General features: G+C 39.5%; 1 protein-coding gene across 2 annotated transcripts in view; it reads left to right on the top strand.

Annotated features, from left to right (window-relative positions):
- The window catches only part of LAMA3 (laminin subunit alpha 3), a 119958-nt gene that overhangs the window by 72162 nt on the left and 27031 nt on the right, over window positions 1-20765 (top strand). For both annotated transcript variants that reach the window (XM_080380576.1, XM_080380575.1), the window contains 12 exons: window positions 521-685; window positions 3065-3166; window positions 4118-4201; window positions 5125-5355; window positions 9123-9236; window positions 12899-13008; window positions 14884-14964; window positions 16381-16487; window positions 19113-19163; window positions 19554-19705; window positions 20244-20354; window positions 20449-20560. In XM_080380576.1, the coding sequence (XP_080236702.1) occupies window positions 521-685; window positions 3065-3166; window positions 4118-4201; window positions 5125-5355; window positions 9123-9236; window positions 12899-13008; window positions 14884-14964; window positions 16381-16487; window positions 19113-19163; window positions 19554-19705; window positions 20244-20354; window positions 20449-20560 (1420 nt within the window). The remainder of the gene's footprint in view (window positions 1-520; window positions 686-3064; window positions 3167-4117; window positions 4202-5124; window positions 5356-9122; window positions 9237-12898; window positions 13009-14883; window positions 14965-16380; window positions 16488-19112; window positions 19164-19553; window positions 19706-20243; window positions 20355-20448; window positions 20561-20765) is intronic.

The raw sequence follows: 20765 nt of genomic DNA, 5'->3' as shown, positions 1-20765 counted from the left end.
GGATGTATGGTCTTTCATGAAATAGCAGCCACGAACATAAAACATATATTAATGAGCCAAAATATTAGGCTACATTGCCTGCCTCTTCAAAGTATCTTGCCATGTCCCTTCCCTCCCAGTTAACCTACCACAACAGATCCACACTCTGTCTTTTAGGTTGGTGTCCTCGATTTGATTTTGGAATGGACTTTAAAAAGCACCTTAAAATTACATCCTTGGGTTCGTGTACACAGTTCATATTCACCTCCAGAAGGGTTATGTCTTCACATGGCTGAAGATAGAATTTAGTTTGCAGGTGACAAACCACACTGCTGCATTCCAAATAGCTTTGGCACCTCTGTCCCACTTACACTGTCTTTTGAGATCCTTGCAATATCCATCCTGCAAAGACTTTAGGCTGGCTCTGAAGGGGTTGCTAAGGGAATTATAGAGGATAAACAATTTATCCTCATTACTTGGTGCTGGTAAAGTTTAATAAAGGATGAGACAAGCTTCTATTTCCTTTTTGTATTTTCATTAGTTTGTGGACATGAGGAACTGGCGCTTGGAGGCAGTGGATGAAAATATTGACATTCCAGTCACGTTCAATCCAGTCAGTAATAGTGTAGTGGCTGATGTTCAAGAGTTGCCTGCTTCAGTGCATAGTTTGTACTGGAAAGCACCACCGGCTTACCTGGGAGAGAAGGTAAATGACACCTAACTCACCTATTCTAATAACATTTATTCATTTTTTGTCAGCATCATTGATAAAAGAGTCTCATTGTTTTTCTTTCATACTTTCTTTCTCTTCCCTCACAAGATTTTTGTCTCTTTCAGCTGTCATGTCAGAGTACAATGTTAAAATTATATCCAGTAACACATTATTAATCATCTTGCTTGGTGCCAGGGAGGTCTTTATGTGAACAGCATGGTCAGGACCTATGGTTCAGGGAGCTGATACCTTCAGCTGCTTTTCTGAAACGCAGAACATGCAGAGCTTCCCAATGTGCCTGAGTATCCTTTAGACTCCCTATAGTATCTCCTGGGCAGATTTCCAAACAAATAAAAGGTGATAACATGCTCAGTGGCACACAAAACCCCCACCTTTTGCTTTCGATATGTTGCTTGGAAAGAGCAACACCTGGTTTTCTAAACATCGTGTTCTTTGAACTGCTTGCTGCTCTTTCTACTCGTGCGTAAGAGCAGTATTTTGCTCACATTAATACCTATCAGCATTTCAGTCTGGGGATCGCACTGACCAGGGGAACTTTGCTAGTGGTGGCTTGCAGGCCCAGACCCCCAGGTTCTCCCTGTTAAGAACTCTGACAGCGTCCATAGTTGCCAGCCAGTTGTAGGACACAGGTGTTTCAGATGCAATCTTACTGTCAGACAAGTGAAAACAAATGGGATAGACACCAGAGCATTAAAGATAGTACTTTTGATATTTTTGAAGTTCCTCTTAGTCCTCATTTTAAAAAGTAGAGGAATGTTTGTCATCCTGCTTTCTTATGCTCAGAGGTACTAAACTTGATGTTTAGTTAGGATGCTTTTTGTTGATGTTAGAGAGGTTCTTGTTTCAATGTCTACAAATTATTTTCCAAAGAAATTTGATGTTTAAACATGTTATCTACTACAGTGTCACACCAAAAGGACTTTTGTTGTCCACATAACAAAACATAGGCAATAACCCTTTTTAAACATAGCTATTAAGAGCAGTGCTCTGAGTTTTATGTTCCATGCCACAGTATCTAACTAGGCATGACTTGCTTTTATTTACAACGACGACACTGTCACTGGAAAATAAATCCTGTACATATAGAATACAGAGGATAGTTTATAACACCAATATTTTCCCATTTAAAGGAAAAAAAAAAGAAAAAGCAGTAACATAACAGCCTGTCATATGGTGCAGTCCTATAATGGGCATTTAACAGGAAATTAGCTCTAGTTTGAGTTTTCTTGCATTTGTAGGCAAAAAATAGCCAATGTTCCAAATGATGCTTTTGAAAATGCAGTTGGCTGAAGATAATAGCATTAGTTATGAATCTGTGATCCAAGGAAAAAATTTAGTACTGAGATGTCTGTGTTTTCTTACATCAAAGTATATGGAAAGGAGTAGATTGAAGGCTGGTGCTTACCTGCAGAACACCAAAACCTGACAAAGCAGTTCTTCCTCCCATGTCAAAACCAAGTATAAGCTATAAGGGCAAACAGCAAGGGGTGCAAAGCAAAGTACTCTATCTTTGGCAAAACATCTGATTTCACCTAGTACCCACAAACTTTCTTTCTAGACTCTTCTTGGAACAAAAACTGTGTAGGCTGTGCCTGGAGCTCCCTTTCCTTTCAATATGTTTTGAGCTGAGTCACGCATACAGAACCCAGGGAAGCTATTTGTCAGATGATTCAAGCATACTTGCCGAAGTCTATTCTGAGCAGCAGCGTGTATATTTGGTTGGGTTCGAGACTGCATGTAGTCACCTGTAGTTGAGCCAAAAGAAGTGTGGTTTCAGCTCAGCCTACAGCAGAGATCTGTTTACAACAGAGCTGGTATCAGCTGATAGCAGTAGGAGTCCCGTCCTCCAGAAGGTGGAGCAGAGCTTTCCAGATTAGATTAATTTTGTAGTAAATTTAGAAAATGCTGGCCTATGAAAGCCACCTTTACACATGCGTTATCTGACTGCTCCTTTTTATCTATGGCTGTCCATAGGGTTCACTACCACTTCCGTTGTTAGTCTGACATCGGCTCTTGAGGAGCCAAAGCTGTTCTGTAGGGTCAGGGGAAAAACAACATTCGTGTGACTATGTAACTTCTCCATGACACAGACGGCATGATCCCAAGTATGGGAAAAACTCCCTGATGCAGGTAACCTTCCAGAGAACAGTAATTGCTCAAAAAGTGATGTCAGATACACAAAGTAAACAAAATAGAAATTAATTTATTCCAAGCAATACATTTTTTCAATTTAGTCTAAAGAACAAGGAATAGATATATTACAGTGCTGGAAGATGGGTAAACTTGAATACAAAGATTATTATCAAGCAGTAGTGCAGTAAAGCATCTCTGGTCTTGTGCGTTTTGTTACAGCTTTCTTCATATGGTGGCTTCCTAAGTTACCAAGTGAAATCTTTTGGCTTACCTAGTGAGGGCATGGTTCTTCTGGATAAGAGACCTGATATACAGCTAACAGTAAGTTTTGAAGTATTATTTTTTCTTTAGAGCAATACCAATACCATGATTTCTTATGTTACCTGGCAATGATGGCAAATTTTGCTCCTGTAATGTGCTTAACTTTTATAGCAACTTGCTACATTTCTATAATAGTGATTTTACTGCATTTTGCTCAAAGCCATCAACAAACCTATCTCTGTTGCCAAAGTAACATATTATTAAGCTTAACTGGCTTGAGAGCAAATATAAAGATAAACCAGGATTTTCTCTGTAAAATGCGCCTGTGAAAAAAAATAATAATGCCTTGCACACTTGTCAACAAGTATGACCTCAGCTCAGCAAAATATGCCTTGGATTCCGTGTGTAATTAATTTCATTTTCTGTGAGAATTTTCTTCAGCATTAAATTAAGCATAATTATAAGGCTTCGAGGGACTGAAATAAAAGAGCATTTTGCTTTCACATTTTTTTAATTTAGCCACTTTAGGGCCAAAATTGTAATCTTTTACTGTTTGTTGAAATTCCCAAGGTGGTAGTTTTGTTTCTTCAGACCATCAGAAATATTAATTCAGTATTCTAGGATTCTTGTTGGGAAACATGCCTCATAAAGTACTACTGTAGTATCCAAAGTTGTTTGTGCACTAGCATACAAGGGAGAGTGTTTGAAAATGCAAAAGCATTTTTACTTGAAAATAATAACTCGTTCCTGTGAAAATTGGTCAGCATTAATTTAGTTCTCTTGGTGGTTTTTTTGGAAAGTAATAGGCAAAAGCAGTGAAAACCCCACTGACACTGGAACACAGTGCTTGCCATACCACTTTGCTGATAAAAGGACATTGTTTTCCTAGTATTACTTGGGTTTTATCCCCCAAAGAACAGGATTAATGTGCTTCACCCAATTTTATGGCAACTGAACACTTCACCATAAAAAGTAGTGAAATGGCAATGTTATATCCTCCTTCTCACATAGGGCCAGCAAATGAAAGTTGTTTATATGGATCCCAACAACCCACTGCCTGACCGTCAATATTATGGCCGTGTGCAGCTAGTTGAGGTAAGAAATGAAAATGGAATGGCCTTCCCTTTGCTTCACAGTGGACATTAAAAATACACAGCTAATATGTGCAGAAATTCCAAATGTTTGATATAATGAGTATAAACTTAAGTACTGTAGTCCTCAAATACAAACAACATTTTTGTTCTTTCTTCACTGACACATTGAACCTAGGTTCTGGTTCATGCCACCTAATTTTATCACCTCTAAGTTAGCCATCTTGTCCAATTTAGCCCTTAGCAGTCCCTGCAGGGCCAGTGGAGTAATACTGAACCAGTCATCAATGGAAGATGATTCATTGCAGCTCCAGACTGTACTTAATAGGAATGAAATGAACTGTTACTTGTTTTCCTTGGTGTTTAGCTACCCAGTTTTGAATGGGCATCCAACATTCAGACAGGTGAGCTTAGCAGGTATTATTCCTACCTTAAATCTGTGCTCAGAAGGTCAGACTGGGTTATTTATTTCTGTATCATGTATAGGTCAAAAAGATGTTTCTTTAACATTGTCTATTAGCAAGAAAGCATGTGAAGGCAGCCCACAAAGACTGGATTTCTAGGACTTTGCTTACTCTTAATAATAAAAGCATTTTCCTCCACCCTTTTATGATTTGATGGGTGATACCTCAAAGAAATTTGGTTGACTGAAGAACCTATATACTGCTTCATTTTTCAATACCTCAAAGCTATAGGTACCTTGCAAAGCAAAGGGTCCATCCCTTTTTACACTCGTTATTTCTTTTTCCACCTGTTCCGTGTTTATGTTCATATTTTCCTGACCTCTATTTCACCCCACAGCAATTGGCACTATAGGAGTCTGTTCCATAGAGTTTTTCCTCCCTTTTCCTGTCATCCTGTCTTCTTTGCAGATACTCTTTTTAAGAAGCTGAAGGGCTGTGCTCATTTTGTACCCTTAACATGCAGGGAAACTTCAGGCATGCCAGCAGCAATAACCTTGTGTCCAGAGAAGAACTGATGATAATCCTGTCTAGACTGGATGGGTTACACATCAGAGGCCTTTACTTCACGGAGACTCAGCGATTAACCCTTGGTGAGGTTGGGCTGGAAGAAGCCACCAGTACAGGAAGCGGCAGCATTGCCTACAGTGTAGAGACATGCTCCTGCCCTCCGGAGTATGCTGGTGACTCATGTCAGGTAGGAAGCAGCTGCCTGCATACTGTACCATTACCTTCTGTCTTGCCTACAGCTATACATACTGGTTTAGTTAGAGGAACAAGCTAGTTATTAATTAAATGTGCTTCTTGTAAGCATGTGCGCTTTTGATGGCTCAGGTACTTTCACTAAGAAGCACTGTAGGATTATTCAACTCGTGATGGCTTTTGCGGAGCTGTGAATGCCATTTTACATGTGTGAGGCGCTATAATGCGGGTTTCTTCTGTGATGCCCTATGAGAGGCTGAATAATCTCGTTAGATGCATACTTTAATGCAAGGAAGGTCAGAATTGTCTTGATGAAAATTTGTGAGACCCCAACACTGGAGAAAATTCCTGGTGTTCCTTATTTTAGCAGGGTCCAAGGCAAGTAGCCTGCACCTAGATAATTCTGGATACTTTACTGTTTTTATAGGAAAATGTTTGAAAGATGAAGTTAACGTGTTTGCAAAAAAAAAAAAAGGAGTTATTTTTATGAAAGATAATGTAAACATTGCAAAGTAACACTGTTACCTGAAGAATGGTGGAATCCTAGCCTCAGTTGTATATCCTGTCGCTGATGCTGTTCCTGTAGCTGTAATTCTTTTGGTTGTTTCCCTGCTTAGCTTAAAGCTTGACTATTTATTCCCATGGATAAGCACCCAAGGCAGCAGAATAAAGTACTGGAGAGATAAGCAGAGTACAAAGTGCACAGAATATGAGGAATTATTCTCTCAGAAAGTGGTTGAGGGTTACCATAAAGCAGCAATTGCTGCACTAACCTTGCAAATATTTTTGAAATGAGAATGAAAGAATAATACCTAGACTGGAGCAGCTGCAGAGAGGCTGAACAAAACATTTACGGTTGGCTTATGTCTCATGTGTGCATCCACTACTCAGGGCAGCTATTTATCATCTGTCGAATACCATTTTGGAAATATTTCTAAAAGCTTATTTTTTCACACATTTGATGTTCTGTGCCACACGCAAATTGACAAGCGCTGACTGAAATTCCTACTGCCACCCCATTGCTTTCAACATACTGCTTTGATAAATGAAGCCGCTGGGTTTTTTATATAACCTGGTGGAAATACATAGCCAAAGGAAGTGATCAAGACGCTCACCTGGGTAGTTTGTAATGTTTATGCAGCATTACTCAGGCAGTGATTTACTGCTGTAATCACCTAGCTTTGTCTGGCTGCCTTAGGTGGGGAGGAGGTGATGCCTGCCACACCTCGACTTAGGTATATATTGAGCTACAGGAACTGCGGGGTTATTTGTTAACCTGAAGAACAGTAGTATGTGCTGTACAACTTGACTCACATATAAAGTTTAAAGGTGGGGCCCGTCGCAGCAGAGCCTCATTAATCTGAGTCAGAAGCTGGAGAAGAAGGGAGAGTATAAGAGAACGGGCAAACACCTAAAGGACAGCAGCATATGTTCACACTGGAGCTAAGGTAAAAGGATGGCCCAGGTGAAGAGGCCAAGGAATGCAGGATGGCTGGTTGTCACGTTACTAGCCTTGGGGCATTGTTTAGCACAAGATATGCAACAGAGGCTATGGTATCCTAACCTTCAGGAGGGGAGTCAGCGGCAACAAGTTCAAAGGGATTTTCACCTGAGACAGGTAATTTGTTTTTTTCCTTGCTTGCTTCCTTCTTTCTCTTTGTTTTTAAATGAACTAATTTGATAACAAATTATACATTATTTAATATAAAAGTAATAAGGTTACTCTTATGTCTCAAAGTACTTTGCTAACAAAAGCGTGTGCCAGAAGTTTCTTTTAAATTGCTGTTTACTTAAAAACAATCAGCCTGAACTCCTGAGCACTTGAAAGTGCACAGTTTTATCTTTGCATGGAATCGGTTTTTCAGGATCACAAGTGCTGTTTCAAAAACAAAGTGCCCACCTACTCCAAATGTGTTGTTTTAAAGACAGCGTAAATAGAAAACCAAAAAGATGTACAGATTTTTTCCAAATGCATTTGGATGCGTCTTTAAAATGAGTGATTCATTTTGCTCTTCAAAAAGAGACTTTCAGTAAATAAAAGTTATATGCATTAGAGCCTATATTTTACTTAGTCATGCTGTTTAATGTATTTCAGGCCCTGGTTTCTTCAGAAGTTGTGTGTATTGGCTCCCTGTTGTTCAGGGAACATATTCACCCTTTTAAAAATGTATCTGAAAAGTTTTAAATGCCTTTTCTAAATTCAGTCCTTGCTCACACTGGAATCAGTATTAAAAGCTATGAATTATATTTGTATTCTGAATTTATTTATTTATTTATTTATCCCACATGTAAAGAAGGCAAAGGTGCCACTAGCAACTGTTGTTTAAACAGCAATAACTGAATATTCCTTTTGGGATCAGCTCTGGGAGAGTGAATTTTTTTTCTCTGGCAGTTACGTGCTTGATAAATTCACTAGTTAATCCTGCCCCTGCATAAATACTTGAACCTCAAACCACTGGAACATGGTTTGAGATACCATCCCATAAACCCTTTGCACTTCGGATTTGTCCCATCTGTCTTGGTGGTGCAATTGCTGTAAGAAAAGATTTATGGCTTTAAAGTTCAACTGTCACTTATTTTCTGAATGTTGTCGGGGCCAGCCCCTGACCGTGAGGTAGACTTGAGGTATAGGTACTGTGCAGAAGTACGTTGCCAGAGGCAGGAACCTGGGAGATGCTGGCTTCGTGGGGAGCACAGCTTTCTCCCCACTTCTATGCAGCCTCTGATCTTCCTTGCACCACACCAGCTTAGTTACTAGTGAAAAGGAGCTGGGAAATAGGAGGGATAGACTGATGTCCGGTCATTTTGGAAGTGGTTAGTTTCCAGGAGTACGCTGAGCAGAGAATGTGGACATGAATTTTTTAATTGGTCTGTGTACGGGAAGGCTCCATGCCCAGGAGGAATTCCTCATACTTTCCCTACCCTTGTGCTTTCCCTGCCCATTCCAAGGAAGAACCTGATTTTAACATATTAGTTACTACCTTCCTGGTGTAGGATAACAAACTCCATTCCTCTTGCTTCATTCATAACGTTCTTCTGGTTCAGCTCCCTATTTAAACCCAACTTTGATCTGACAGGCTGTGCTCCTGCACCTGTGCCCTCAATAGCTGAACATTCTTCTCATGCTTCCCAGGTCTCCATGGCAAGTCTGTACTTAGAAATTAGACTGCTTTATGTTTTGTTGTATCACCTGGCTGTGTCTAAGCATGGCTTTGTATAGCTCTAGGTAGACTTATTGCGGACGTCATGATGAATTAATGTAAAAAGTGTCTTGTTAGAAGTATTTCCAAGGAATACACCATAGTTAAATTGATATCAATATTTAATGTAACCACTAGCTGTACGTGAGATTTCCATATGTTCTTCTTTGAGAACACTGTAGTGTGAATTTATATTCAAATCTTTTTCTGTCATGTTAAAATTTTGTCATGTTAAAATAAAAGTAATGTTCTACATCTTTCTACATAGCCACAGAAAATGTGGTTTGCTCAGAGGTTAGAGTCAAAATGATGAAATCTCCACTACCTCAAAGTGTAGAGCATGGGGGTGAGATGAAACTTCATCATCTCCATTAATTTCTATTCACTGCGTTAAAATACTTATAATTTAAACAATATGGGCTTAGAAGAGCTTGCAAGGAAACGTACACGTCCACTACTCCTTGGAAATGGCAATCAATTTCAAAATACTCTTCCCATAACCTGTAAAACATACTTTCTGCACTCACTCACTATTTTTTTTTTCTCTCTGCTTACCATCAAGGAATGTGGCCTTGGATTTTACCGTGAAAATAAAGGATTATTTACTGGACGCTGTGTTCCCTGCAACTGCAATGGAAATTCAAATAGGTGTCAAGATGGTACTGGAAAATGCATTGTAAGTAACTACTAGCGTTCAAGAAATGAATTGGAAAAAAAGGAGAAAAAACATTTATCTTACTGCAGTATGGACTATAGAGCACTGTTAAAGTCCAAGCAACTAAAAATAATCCTTGTATGTCTCATTCTCTATATCTTGTACTGTAATGAGCCCAAGTTGCATGCACTTACATGTATGTTAAACATAACTGTGAGTGATGAGAATAATTTCTGTTCTTGTTTTTGTTTTCTTCTTTCCCTTATGATTTATAGTAGCTCATGGTATAAAACGTCATGAAATTAGTACATATGTAAGTGTTTGCAGTTATTTTTAATAAATATGGGTCTTACACTGGCATATGCAGTCCTTAGTTGTACATATATATACTAGGGTTTGCCAATGCTGGCAAATAGCACGTTCATGCATAGCATGGCCTTTGCAGAATCCCTTCTTTAATCAACATTAGTACATCTCCATGAGTCTTAATTTACATCTAGATGGATTAAAAAATATTGGAAGAAACAAGACGAGATAAAGGGGATAGAAGTTAGATTAATTAGAAAATTTCCACTGTTACAGAAGATAGTGGGACAGGTTTTGCTCCCTGGCCCAGCAAAGCAGCCTCATGGGAGTGGATCAGCCCTCATAGCAATGGAAGTGTGACATTTGGCCGACCGTGCTTCTCCAGCTTATACCCATTGATGGTTTGAATAGTTTGTTCTGAAAAATTCCTGCTTAAAAACTTTTCACTAATTTTTCACCTACTGTGTAAACAAGAACCTTGTCAACACCTTTCATGGTCTGTCTTCTCTGTTATTTCTTCCTTGTTCGCGCTGCATCCGTTCTGCCTGCGGTGCATTCCTGCATGTTATGTCATTCCCCCCCTCCCCCCTGACTTCGTCTCAGCCAACGCTCTCACTTTAATGGAAACTGTAAAGCAATTCAGCACATTCCGGGGGATGACTTACAGGCTACTGCTTTGGAGAGGCAGGGCAAGCCATGACAGGAAAGAGCTGCAGCAGAGCTGTAAAGATGAGGAGATTTTACTTCATTTCCAGATGAAAATTATAAAGGACAAAAATTGCAAATTTCACCTTTACCTCATGAAGTATGTGATTTAGGTTTCTCTTTATCCCTTCCTTCTCACAGCTGGATTAACTTTCAGATAGATAGAGCTAAATCAATGCTTGGCCCTGGGACAAAATTCAGGATAAGCAAAGTCACCCAGGATAACGTGGTGGAAAATGAAAGCCCAGAGGGCCTGTATTTCCATCATGAGCCTCCGCCTAATAATGGAGCAAGTTTGTCTCTGTAGAGGAGCCGTGGGACAAAGTCCTGTTGTGGTGCAGAGAAGACGAGGAGGCTTCCCTGTCCAAAGTGCAGTGCTCACTCGCTTGGCCTCCTTCTCCCTGCTCCTCACCTGAGCACGGGCCCAGTGCCTCCGCGTGTCAGCATCGCTGCCATGACAGCCTCCGGAGAGGGCTTTGTGAGCCGAAGCCCAGGCTGACTCCTTTCTCTGTGGCAGCAGTGCTGTGCTGCCCAGCTCAGTCGGTAGCCATCCCACTGACTGCTGGTGGGAGGAGAGGGGTGCAGTGCTATACTGCTGAAAGAGGAGGAGAACAGTGAGGGAGGAGGTGGAGAAGACAGAAAGACTGGTTCTCATGTGTAGGGAAAAGCCAGCCCTCTGCCATTAATCAGGCTTTGTGTCCTTGTGGTCCCTGCCTTTCCTCCTGAAAGGTGCGTTCCCTCAGCAGCAGCACGGTGCTGAGACTTGCTCATCCCTTGACAGGTTGTTTCATGTCACATAAGCCCATGTACATAGGTGTTTCTGTTGTGGCCCTGGCACGCTCTGCTATGGCTTCCTGATGCCATATGGGTGCGTATGGAGTCAGCTGAGAGTTTTCCTTTCAGAGTTTGCAGTGCTGGATGGTTTGGAGATGCTGTGACCCCAGGGGTGTCTCTGGTTCTGTGAAGGCTGAAGGAAGAGCCCCGAAGGGGCTGCTGCTCTGGCTGCATTCCACTGTGCCTTGGGAACTCCTGTCCTTATATGCCACGTAGTTAAAGGAAACTTTCTTTGCAGTTATGGAGTTGCTTCAGTTTCTATAGACAGAGTGAGCAAAACAAAAAGCCAGGAACTAAACTTGTTGGGGGGGGGGGGGGGGGGGGGGGGAGGTTGCTCCAAGATGAAACCAACACAAATATTTTTAAATACATCTCTTTTACTCTTTTTGTAGTTTAATTTGTTTTTCAGGATTATAAAATCTGACAGTAATTATTCAGAAACAGTCTGAAGTTTTCCACAAGACTTTTGCAGCAATATATGCGCCAGCTTTTGTAGAGGCTGCCTTTTAAAATGGTTCCTTTCATAAACATAGTGTCTTCATGTTACTTTCACTTCTCTAGTTCAATGTCCCGTATGTGAACTAGAGCTTTTCCTGCTTTCCCAGAACCTTTCACAAGTGAGCCACAAATTTAGTTCTTCAACCAAAATGAAAACCAATTGGAGGTTACTACATGCAGAGGCTGAAGGAAGGGCTGTTGACGTGGTTGAGGGAGTCTGGGTGTGAAGAAATGTAGAGAATGGAGTATACAAGGAGATGGGAGAGACAGAACTGTTTCTCATTTGTAGGGAAAAACGCCCCTCTGCTGCAAGTCATGGTAGTAGGGCCTTCAACCATAGCCCTACACCATCAAGGTCCCTGAAATGCAAGTGTTACTTGCTCAGTGACTGCTTCCAGCCAATTTCCCACTTTCTTTTATCATCTTTCACTTTATTAGTACACCCTCAGCTCTGTGGGATGTTGGATCAGTCTGTTGCACACTGAAGGAAACAGCTGTAGAACTTGGGAATGTGAATACCTCTTGAGTGTTGGTCACATGGAATTTTTATGGCTGCTCAAGATTGTATTTGAACAACTTCTACTTTAAATTAGTATTGCTTTAGGTAATGCAAAAGCAACTTCTTTATTCTCTCCCTGTAATATATAAATTTGTGTGACAATTAGACAGCACCAGGAATAAGAATGTTTCTTAAATAAGATATGATTCCCAACAATTTTACAATGGAAAAAGTGGCTCAGTTATACTGGTTTTAATTGTCTCCCTAGCCTTTGTTTTCGTTATTTACTCCATAAATACAAATAACACATACACTGGAGAAAGTACATGAAATGAAATTCTTATCTGAATCTACTAACAGAAATATTTTACATTAATTTAGTGGGATTCTTTTAAGAATGTACTTGGGTTCAATTGATTGCGTGCTTTTAAATGATATCTGCCTTATAATTAATGTTAAGATGCAAAATTTAAAGTTTAATTTAAACATATTGATTTTTAATTGAAATATCAAGACAGAGAGAGTGCATTAGTAGTTCCTTAACAAACTATGCATCTGATTGAATTTCTTTAAAACTATGTTTAATGCTGCTTGTTTATTGATGGTTTTCCACAATAATGACCAAATTGTGGTTTTTACAATTGCAGAATGACTGGAACCAATTTATCCTGGTTGGGAAGGCAGTTTGGCCATAAATGTTTGATTATGTGGAAGGGAAAGAACGTATCCTCTGAGTAGATTAGCTACTTCTTTTTTTTTTTTTTTTTTTTTAATAATCGTAAAGCCATATTGAGTGGTGAAGAACTGTTAACTCTCTTGCTTGTCTCTCTCCCTTTTGAAGAACTGTCAGTATAATACTGCTGGGGAGCAATGTGAGCGCTGTGAAGATGGTTATTTTGGAGATGCCACTGAAGGCTCCTGCCGGGTGTGTCCTTGCCCCTATACAAACAGGTACAGTAAAAAGTAATAAAAAGTCAAGCAGGGGAGGGAAAAAAGAAAAAAAAAAAAGAAAGAAAGAAAAAACCTGCAACCAAACACCAATCCCTACTACCACAGGAAGATAATGATCTTTTCCTGTATTCTGATATTGCTCAGCATAGTGGGGCATCAGACCCATTTGAGGCGTGTTAGACCAGCAGTAACTTGGTAGTCTGTCTCACAGCACTGCCTTTTTTAATAAGTTGAGTATTCCCATTCTCACTCAGTTTCTGAACCACAAAGGCACACTGCTCATCACCTGGGGGAGCCCCAGGCAGTCGCAATGGGCTTATGTATAAAATCATGTTGAGAAATATAGCGTGGAAGCCTTTTCCCTTACTGGACATATCCAGAATCTTTCTTGTTTACTGAAATGCAAGATGTAAGTTATCTTTAGTCTCACATTTAACACCATTACTCTGGGTAGGAGATAAGTGACAATGATGAAACAAGCCCTTTATATGAATTCAGAAAATTTAGTAAGATGCAAAAATAATATAAAAACGTTAAAGCTTTTCAGCATGTATCTAGATTTCTGAAAGTATGGTTGCTCTTCAGGTGGAAGCTCTGTTTGAAGTACAAACATACTGAGCTAAAAAAAATTAATTTCCTTGGATCTAATGAGGTTGCCAGGCTTAAAATTGGGCAGTAAATTGCATTTTGAATGTGTGGTATGTTTAGCCACATTGTCATCGTTGGTCAGTTCTGAAACCTGAAGTCTGTTAAAAAAAATGAAGCTAGAAATTGCTAAAGGCACCACATAATATTTGCCAGGTGCATTACCGAACACTAAGTAGCCTTAAGTAGGAGATTTGCACCATCAGAAAATGGACAGGTTTTTCATTTATCAGAGAACTCTGTGACAGATCAGTTTTTGACAGCATTGGTCTCTTCTGCAGGTGCTTGCCTGAGGCTGACTGAATATATTTTTAGTCATCTTTTGCTTTAAGAATCCTGAAATATCTAGGGAGACCATAAAACTGCGGTTTCATAGCTGCACATTAGGGTGGTAAATACCATTCCTGACATAGGAAATGCACCCCACCTGGCATTGTTGGAGTTGACAATTTTCCTCCTAGTCAAATTATATGTAATTCTTATTGTAGACATCTTTGATGCACAGACTTGCTTTATCCTGCTGTTCATAGATTAAAAAATGGAAATAGCAAACATGACCTATCCCTGCTTCACCTCCTGCCTTCTCCTTCCCAGACATTGGCCATAAAATTTTTCTCCCAGAGAAATTTGAATCTAGATGGGTCTGCTAGAAAGAGCAGACAAAAATGTTCATTGTATTAACCAGATATACTCTAAAGCTCCCCAAAATGGTGTACAACTCTATTCTGCCTTGGTTAAAAAAAAACAAAACAAAACAAAACAAAAAACCCAAACCCAAAACAAACACCAAACAATAGCTACATTAAAATATAGTTTAATGTTTCCATCCATAAAAAAGAAAAAAAGCTATCTAAGCAGGAGAACATATTGTCTAGCACAGGCTATTGATTCTTGCCTAGTAAGATAAAATAGCTACCTAGACTTGTTTTATTTTACAACATCACTATTAAGGTTTATTTTAGCCATTCCTTTGCATAGTGAACTATTATAGTCAGTCAGTCCAGAGGGTCAGGAAATTATTGTTTTTTAGTCTAAGGAAAGAATTTAGACAAAATATATAAAACTTCAAAGACTTAGTCACAGCAGTTTATCTAGAGGCAAATTAACTGAGAAGTAATTTGGTGGTATAAAAACTTCTAAATCTGAAAGTCATTTAACTGAGCTTAGCCTCTAGAGAGCAAAACCTATTTGATGATCTGTTCACAATAATATTTTTGCTTCTTCTCAAAGATTTGCAACTGGTTGTGTCACAAACGGTGAAGAAATACAGTGTCTCTGCAAAGAAGGCTATACTGGAATTCGTTGTGAACGGTAAGTGACTTGTTTCTCAAGACCATGGCTTTTGAGGGACACCATAGAAGGAGGTGTGTGCCAATATATGGATGTACACATATGCATAGTATGCACACACTTAAGGAGTATCTATTTATATGAACAGCTGCTATAGCGTAGTGCTATAGTGTAATTCTAGAAGTAAACCCAACACTCCCTGGAGAAATGTAAACAATTATTCACAGACTATTTAGTGACTACACAGTTTTTACCAAAAAGAGAAATGTCAGCCTCTTAGCCTAAGTGCCCTGTGCCTTGCCAGGATAATCCTGTACCCTTTCTGGTAATAAGGACTCCCACTTGTTTTGTCCCTTTTCGAGTTAAAAACGTTTTTCCGTTTTCTGCAAGGTACCTGATGATGCTTCAGTGTTGCTAGTTATCCAACAGCAGCCATATAATAAACATTATACACCATACCCTTCATGCCAAATCATTCTGATGTGTTCCACACGTGGAGCATACAAAAATAAAATGCCAAAGCCATCTCTTTTGCTGGAACATTGCAGCTGTTTGGCAAAGGACAAGAGGAACAGCATGTCAGTTTCAGGCAGACAGAGGAAGCTATTTCACTGAGTTTCAATTTCCAGGAGAATTTAAGCACAGCGGAGTGGTGTTGTCTGGTTTGGAAACCTGAGGCTAATAAGTCATAGCTCACCTGAAGACAGCACCTCCAGTAGGACATTGTCTTGTGCTTTGAAACTGTTACCTTTGACATCTAAGCTGCAGGTTAGACGGATTTTTCTCTTCCAGATCTAGCTGTACCTCAGCTGCTCATCATGGCCCTTTGATCCTGCATTGCCACTCCTACAGATCTCACAACAGGGTGACTTCTAGGAATATTAGCTAGCCAGTCTGGACAATATATTTATATATAAAATATTCAGAGTTCACTCACACAGAATACTTTGCTGGCAGATGGCAAGAGGAGGTATCACCCAGCAGAAGGGTGATAATGTCATTCAGTGCTATTGCTGTTTGAAATCTCAACACATGCTTGCAGTATGATCCTCCTTAATATGTGTTTTCTGGTGAGATCACAGACCAGAATGGTGTGGTTTGCTGGATTAAGCCTTGTCAGGGTCTCTGTGTATGTATGTATCTGTGTATATTGTATTTTTTCAGATTAAGTGAATTATTCCTATATGAGCATTGTGGGAGTTCTTTTATTTTGAGAAAAAAATTCTGCAGTACTTGGAAAGATATTTTTAGCATAGTGCAGAGGATACTTTAGGCCAAAAATATACTCTTTTTGTCTAATTCAAGACATGAACTCAAAACTTCTTGAAAATTTCTTCTGGAGAATAACTAGGAGTTTTTGTATTTTACAAGGGAAAGTATTTTTCACAAAAGTAGCTTCAAATATTTAATAAAAATTACTTCTATCTCTTTATCTAGATGTGCTCCAGGATATTTTGGAAATCCACAGAAATATGGAGGCTACTGTCAGAAATGTAATTGTAATAATAATGGACAGCTGGCTAGCTGTGACCACCTGACTGGAGGTACGTGAGGGCCTATGAACATGAAAGGGGGTGTTATTTTCTCTCTGGGAAGCAGAGAAGGATGGTACTCTAGATAAATTGAACAGAGGGAAAGATCTAGACTTATAAGAAATGTAGATAATTTTTAACAAAATGTAAGATTTCCTAAAACACAACATGATGGTAATAGAAGGGCTGTCCTGAGTCATCAAGTTTGCTCCTCTAAGCCATTTTATCATGTATTTCCCTTCATAAATACTACCAATTTCATTCTGGTTTTCTGTTTCACTGGTATATTTTTAAATGCATTATGGTTCCTCTGATTATATGGTTAAGTCATATCTTACCAGTCTGTGTCACAGACTTAGGAAACTGAGAAGCCTCAATATGCCTTTTTTAAATGTATTTGGGACAGATTAGTGACATCTTCAGAGTCTGCATCAGGCAGTACCTTCGTAGGTATCCATGCTAACTGTGTTTACAGTGGAAGTTAGGACCTGAGTCATGGGGCTGTTTTATAAACCCTGCTACATACCATTCTGCCATCTAAGACGTCTCTGATTTTCCCAGAATCAGTCACACATGTACTCCACTACTAGTAAGCTCTTACAAGAATATTATACCACTGGCATGTATTTGTTGTATCTATTATAATCCTGAAGTAAAGGGCCTGATCCAACATTCCTCAGACCATCTTTACCTTGATTCACCTCAGTCCCTTGGGATACTCATTTCTATTCAGAAACACATAGGCCACTGCTCCTGAAAAGGATCTTGATTTTCATTCCCCAGTAAAATTACACTTTTCTCTCCCCATAGACAGCTTTTCCTCCTCAGATATTAGTAAAGTGTCACACTAACAACTGACATTCTCATGTTATTCATTTCTCTGCACTGCTGTTCATACTGCATTCAAGGAGCTGCAAGGATCACCTTTGTCACAGAAATGAGAAAAACAGCAAGTGATGTGAACTGCTGTTGGCAGCTGGTGCAATTTTTCAATAGCTAGTTCTCATTTCATATTTCATCATTGAAGTAATGCATCTTTATTATATTTATACCTTGTGTGGAATAGATCCAAGCAGTGTTTTATGTTTTATCCTTTCTTTTTGAAGCAAACGTTTGCTAGGACAAGCTAATCCATAAGGCAAAATTCAACAAGCCCGTTTGTTGACAGTTTGTCTCCAACTATATATTCTGATCGGCTGTCTCTTTTCTCTGCATTAAGAATAAAACCTTCTGTGATCATCAGCACAGCATGTTCTATCAGGTTTCTTGTGCGTGATGTCTGGCATTTGGCCAGACTTTTTCATTTCACCATTTCTTGGCTGACGTTGTTTGTGCACAAGTTGTAGCAATAGTTTCATTTAGTTGGTACTTCACAGTGACAGCTGAAATGTGTCTGGTGTTAGCTGATTACACAACAGCAGAACTGCATGGGTATTTGAATTACAGAATAATTTCCTTAGTTGTCTTACAAATATATGTTTTGTGACTTGTCTCCTTTTGGCAGCAGCGCTCACTACCAATCCCATTTAACTTCCTGATGACTTAATGTGCAAGCGCCAAAGGAAATGGCACAGCTAGGCAGTTTGTTCCAGGCTGTTTCATGCTGCTGTTAAAGCTCAGGTCTAATTTTATCACTGTAACATCTCACAGTTGCAGGCTGTTGTTGACTCTTGACAGCAACAGCATATACCCCGAGTGCATCCTTTTCCTTCAGAGTAAAAGACATGCACAGCCCTTTTCATTTTCCAGAGGAGAGGAGGGTGACAGTAGGGCCAAGCCTGTAAAAGGGAGTTGGGCATCAAGATGGGGCGATTCCTGTCCTGTATGGTGGCATTTTTAGGAGCCGGTTCCTTTCCTGCCTCCTAGAAGTTAGGATCCCATGATATTACAATCCCATGTGTACCAGGAAAGCGTTAAGCTTCTTATAACAGGGTTTGTAAAATCAAACAGCACACTGGACAGGCAATCACTTGTGCTAGCTTGTTGTAAAGTCTGAGGGCAATGTTTGTTGTACACCACCTGCAGTCCAAGCTCCATGCCTTGGAACACATACAGTGCCTCCTTCCATGCATACACTATGGATTTCTCTCAAGCTTGATTAATCTCTTAATCTTGCGAGCTGTGACAGGTATGAAGAAAAGCCATAAACATTTCTCAGTTCCTTGTGGGTAAGGCATCCTTTGGGGAATCAGAAGCTGTGGTTTGAACATGGATACTGAAGTAGATAAAGGGGTTTGAACCTATGTCCTGGGTAAAATGCTTTAACAGTGTAGCCTTGGCTCCAATCCTGGTGGTGTTATTCTAGGCAAATTCTAGTAATACATTCAGCATATTTGATGTGAGAGAGCCTTCTGCTGCTACCCAAGTAGCATATATTGGTAGGGGAGAGCAGTTTACAGTCATTTTCCTTCGAGGGATGAAAAAGGTGTTGATCTCAGCAAGGCATAAATGGGAGCTGAATGTTTTGGCATGCTCAAGCTTTCTGGGCATTTCAGCTTGTTCATGGTGGGTATGGATTTATGAAAGGGCATCGCCATGTTTTAATGGCTGGTATCCTTGAAAAGTGAGGGCAAGAAAGTCAATAATACTATTTCTATAAGAAAACTTTGGTTACTAATGACAGTCTTGTGATTTCAGAATGTTTCAATAATGAACCAAAAGATGTGGATCCCAATGAAGATTGTGACTGTAAGTAATAAAATAGAACTGCACTTACATTGCTTTCTGCTGGTTTTGGATACATACTGATGACTCTTGTAGGGGTGGCAGAGTTTGAAAAGGACTGAAGGTGTCTTGTAATTAATCTTTTAAAAGCAAGCATTCAGCCAAACACTCAGAAAAGTGATAAAAGAGGTGGTCAGCTAGCCAGATATGAATGAGGCCTCCTCCTAATTTCTGGCTTTGGTCTCTCTCCTTAATACTGTGGCCTTTGTTGTTGCCTTTATTCTTCAGGTGGCACCAGGTGACAACTGTCAAAGTGTTTCCATTGCATCTTGTTTATTAATGTACTCAGCGAAATATTCTCTGCACCAAATATCAATAATACGTATTGTTTTCCTTTGCTCATGTTCCTTCCAGCTTGTGATAGCTGTGTAATTACACTGCTGAAGGATTTGAGCACAATAGGTGACGAGCTTCAGCTGATTAAGTCTCAACTGCAAAATGTCCATGCGGGTACCCACACACTGGAGCAGATGAGACGTCTCGAAACACGCATCAAAGACTTAAAGGTAGGCATACAGAAACAGAAGAGTGGATTTCAGATTAAGCAGGTAAGAGCTGAACCTAGGAACTTATGCCATCTTTTTGTCAGCTTGCAAGGAAACATACATCAACTTTTGATTTCAAATACCAGGTGCTGACAGCACGGGGCTTCACCTGTTAGAAGACAGATGTTTTTATGTCATGCTCTGAAAGAGAATCAGTATCTCTGCTTTTTCTGAGGCCTACTTACCCTGAAAGCCATCTCCTTGATTTTTCCCTATAGCTCTGCCTTTTTCCAGCACTTCATGTCTCTGCATTACCAAAAACTGCCAACATTCCAATTGCCAATACCAAAATTGATCCTAAAAAATGTTCTGTGGTTGGAATAGCCATTGCTATATACACAGATAAAAAAGCCCAGGTTTTGGGCAGCAATTGGTCAGCCTTCATGTCAGTAATGCTGCTTTTATTTACCTTGGGTAAAGATCTAACCCCATGAATTTTTGCTTTTTGTCTCCTCTGTGTGAGTGATGTATTGGAAATATTGTTTTCCTTTCTTTTCAGGTCTTATTGAAGAATTACCATTCTGTTGTTCGTAATCAAGGTTCAAAGGTAGATGAGTTGGAGACAGAATTCATTAACCTAAATCATGAAGTAAATACTCTCCAGGAAAAGGTGACTTACTAAATCAATTTCAAAATACACATCTCTTGATAATATGCATGCTGTATCAAGATTTTTTAATCTAATCTGTTTTTTCCCTTGGTAGGCTGAAATGAACTACAAAGCAGCAGAGATATTATTTAATAATTTTGGCCAAACTCATCAGAAAGGAAAGGATTTGGTTTCACACATACAAATAGTTGTCAACAATATACAAGGTAAAAATAGTTTCTAACTCTATAACATGTTTTGGTTTATGTAATCTTTTCAGTTTATTTACAATATTCTTAATTAAGCATGAGAGGTTTCATTAGAAAACTTTATAAATCAGAATTTAGACTTAGCTGTGGAATTCACTCTTCCTATTAGAAATCTAATATATAATGCTAGTTTAGGAGCCTGCCTTCCCAATGTAGTGAATAG

Source organism: Falco punctatus (genome assembly GCF_963210335.1).
Source record: "Falco punctatus genome assembly, chromosome: 3".
Taxonomy (NCBI): Eukaryota; Metazoa; Chordata; class Aves; order Falconiformes; family Falconidae; genus Falco; species Falco punctatus.
Note: the sequence above shows the minus strand (reverse complement) of the source record. Positions and strands in the feature narration are given on the sequence as shown.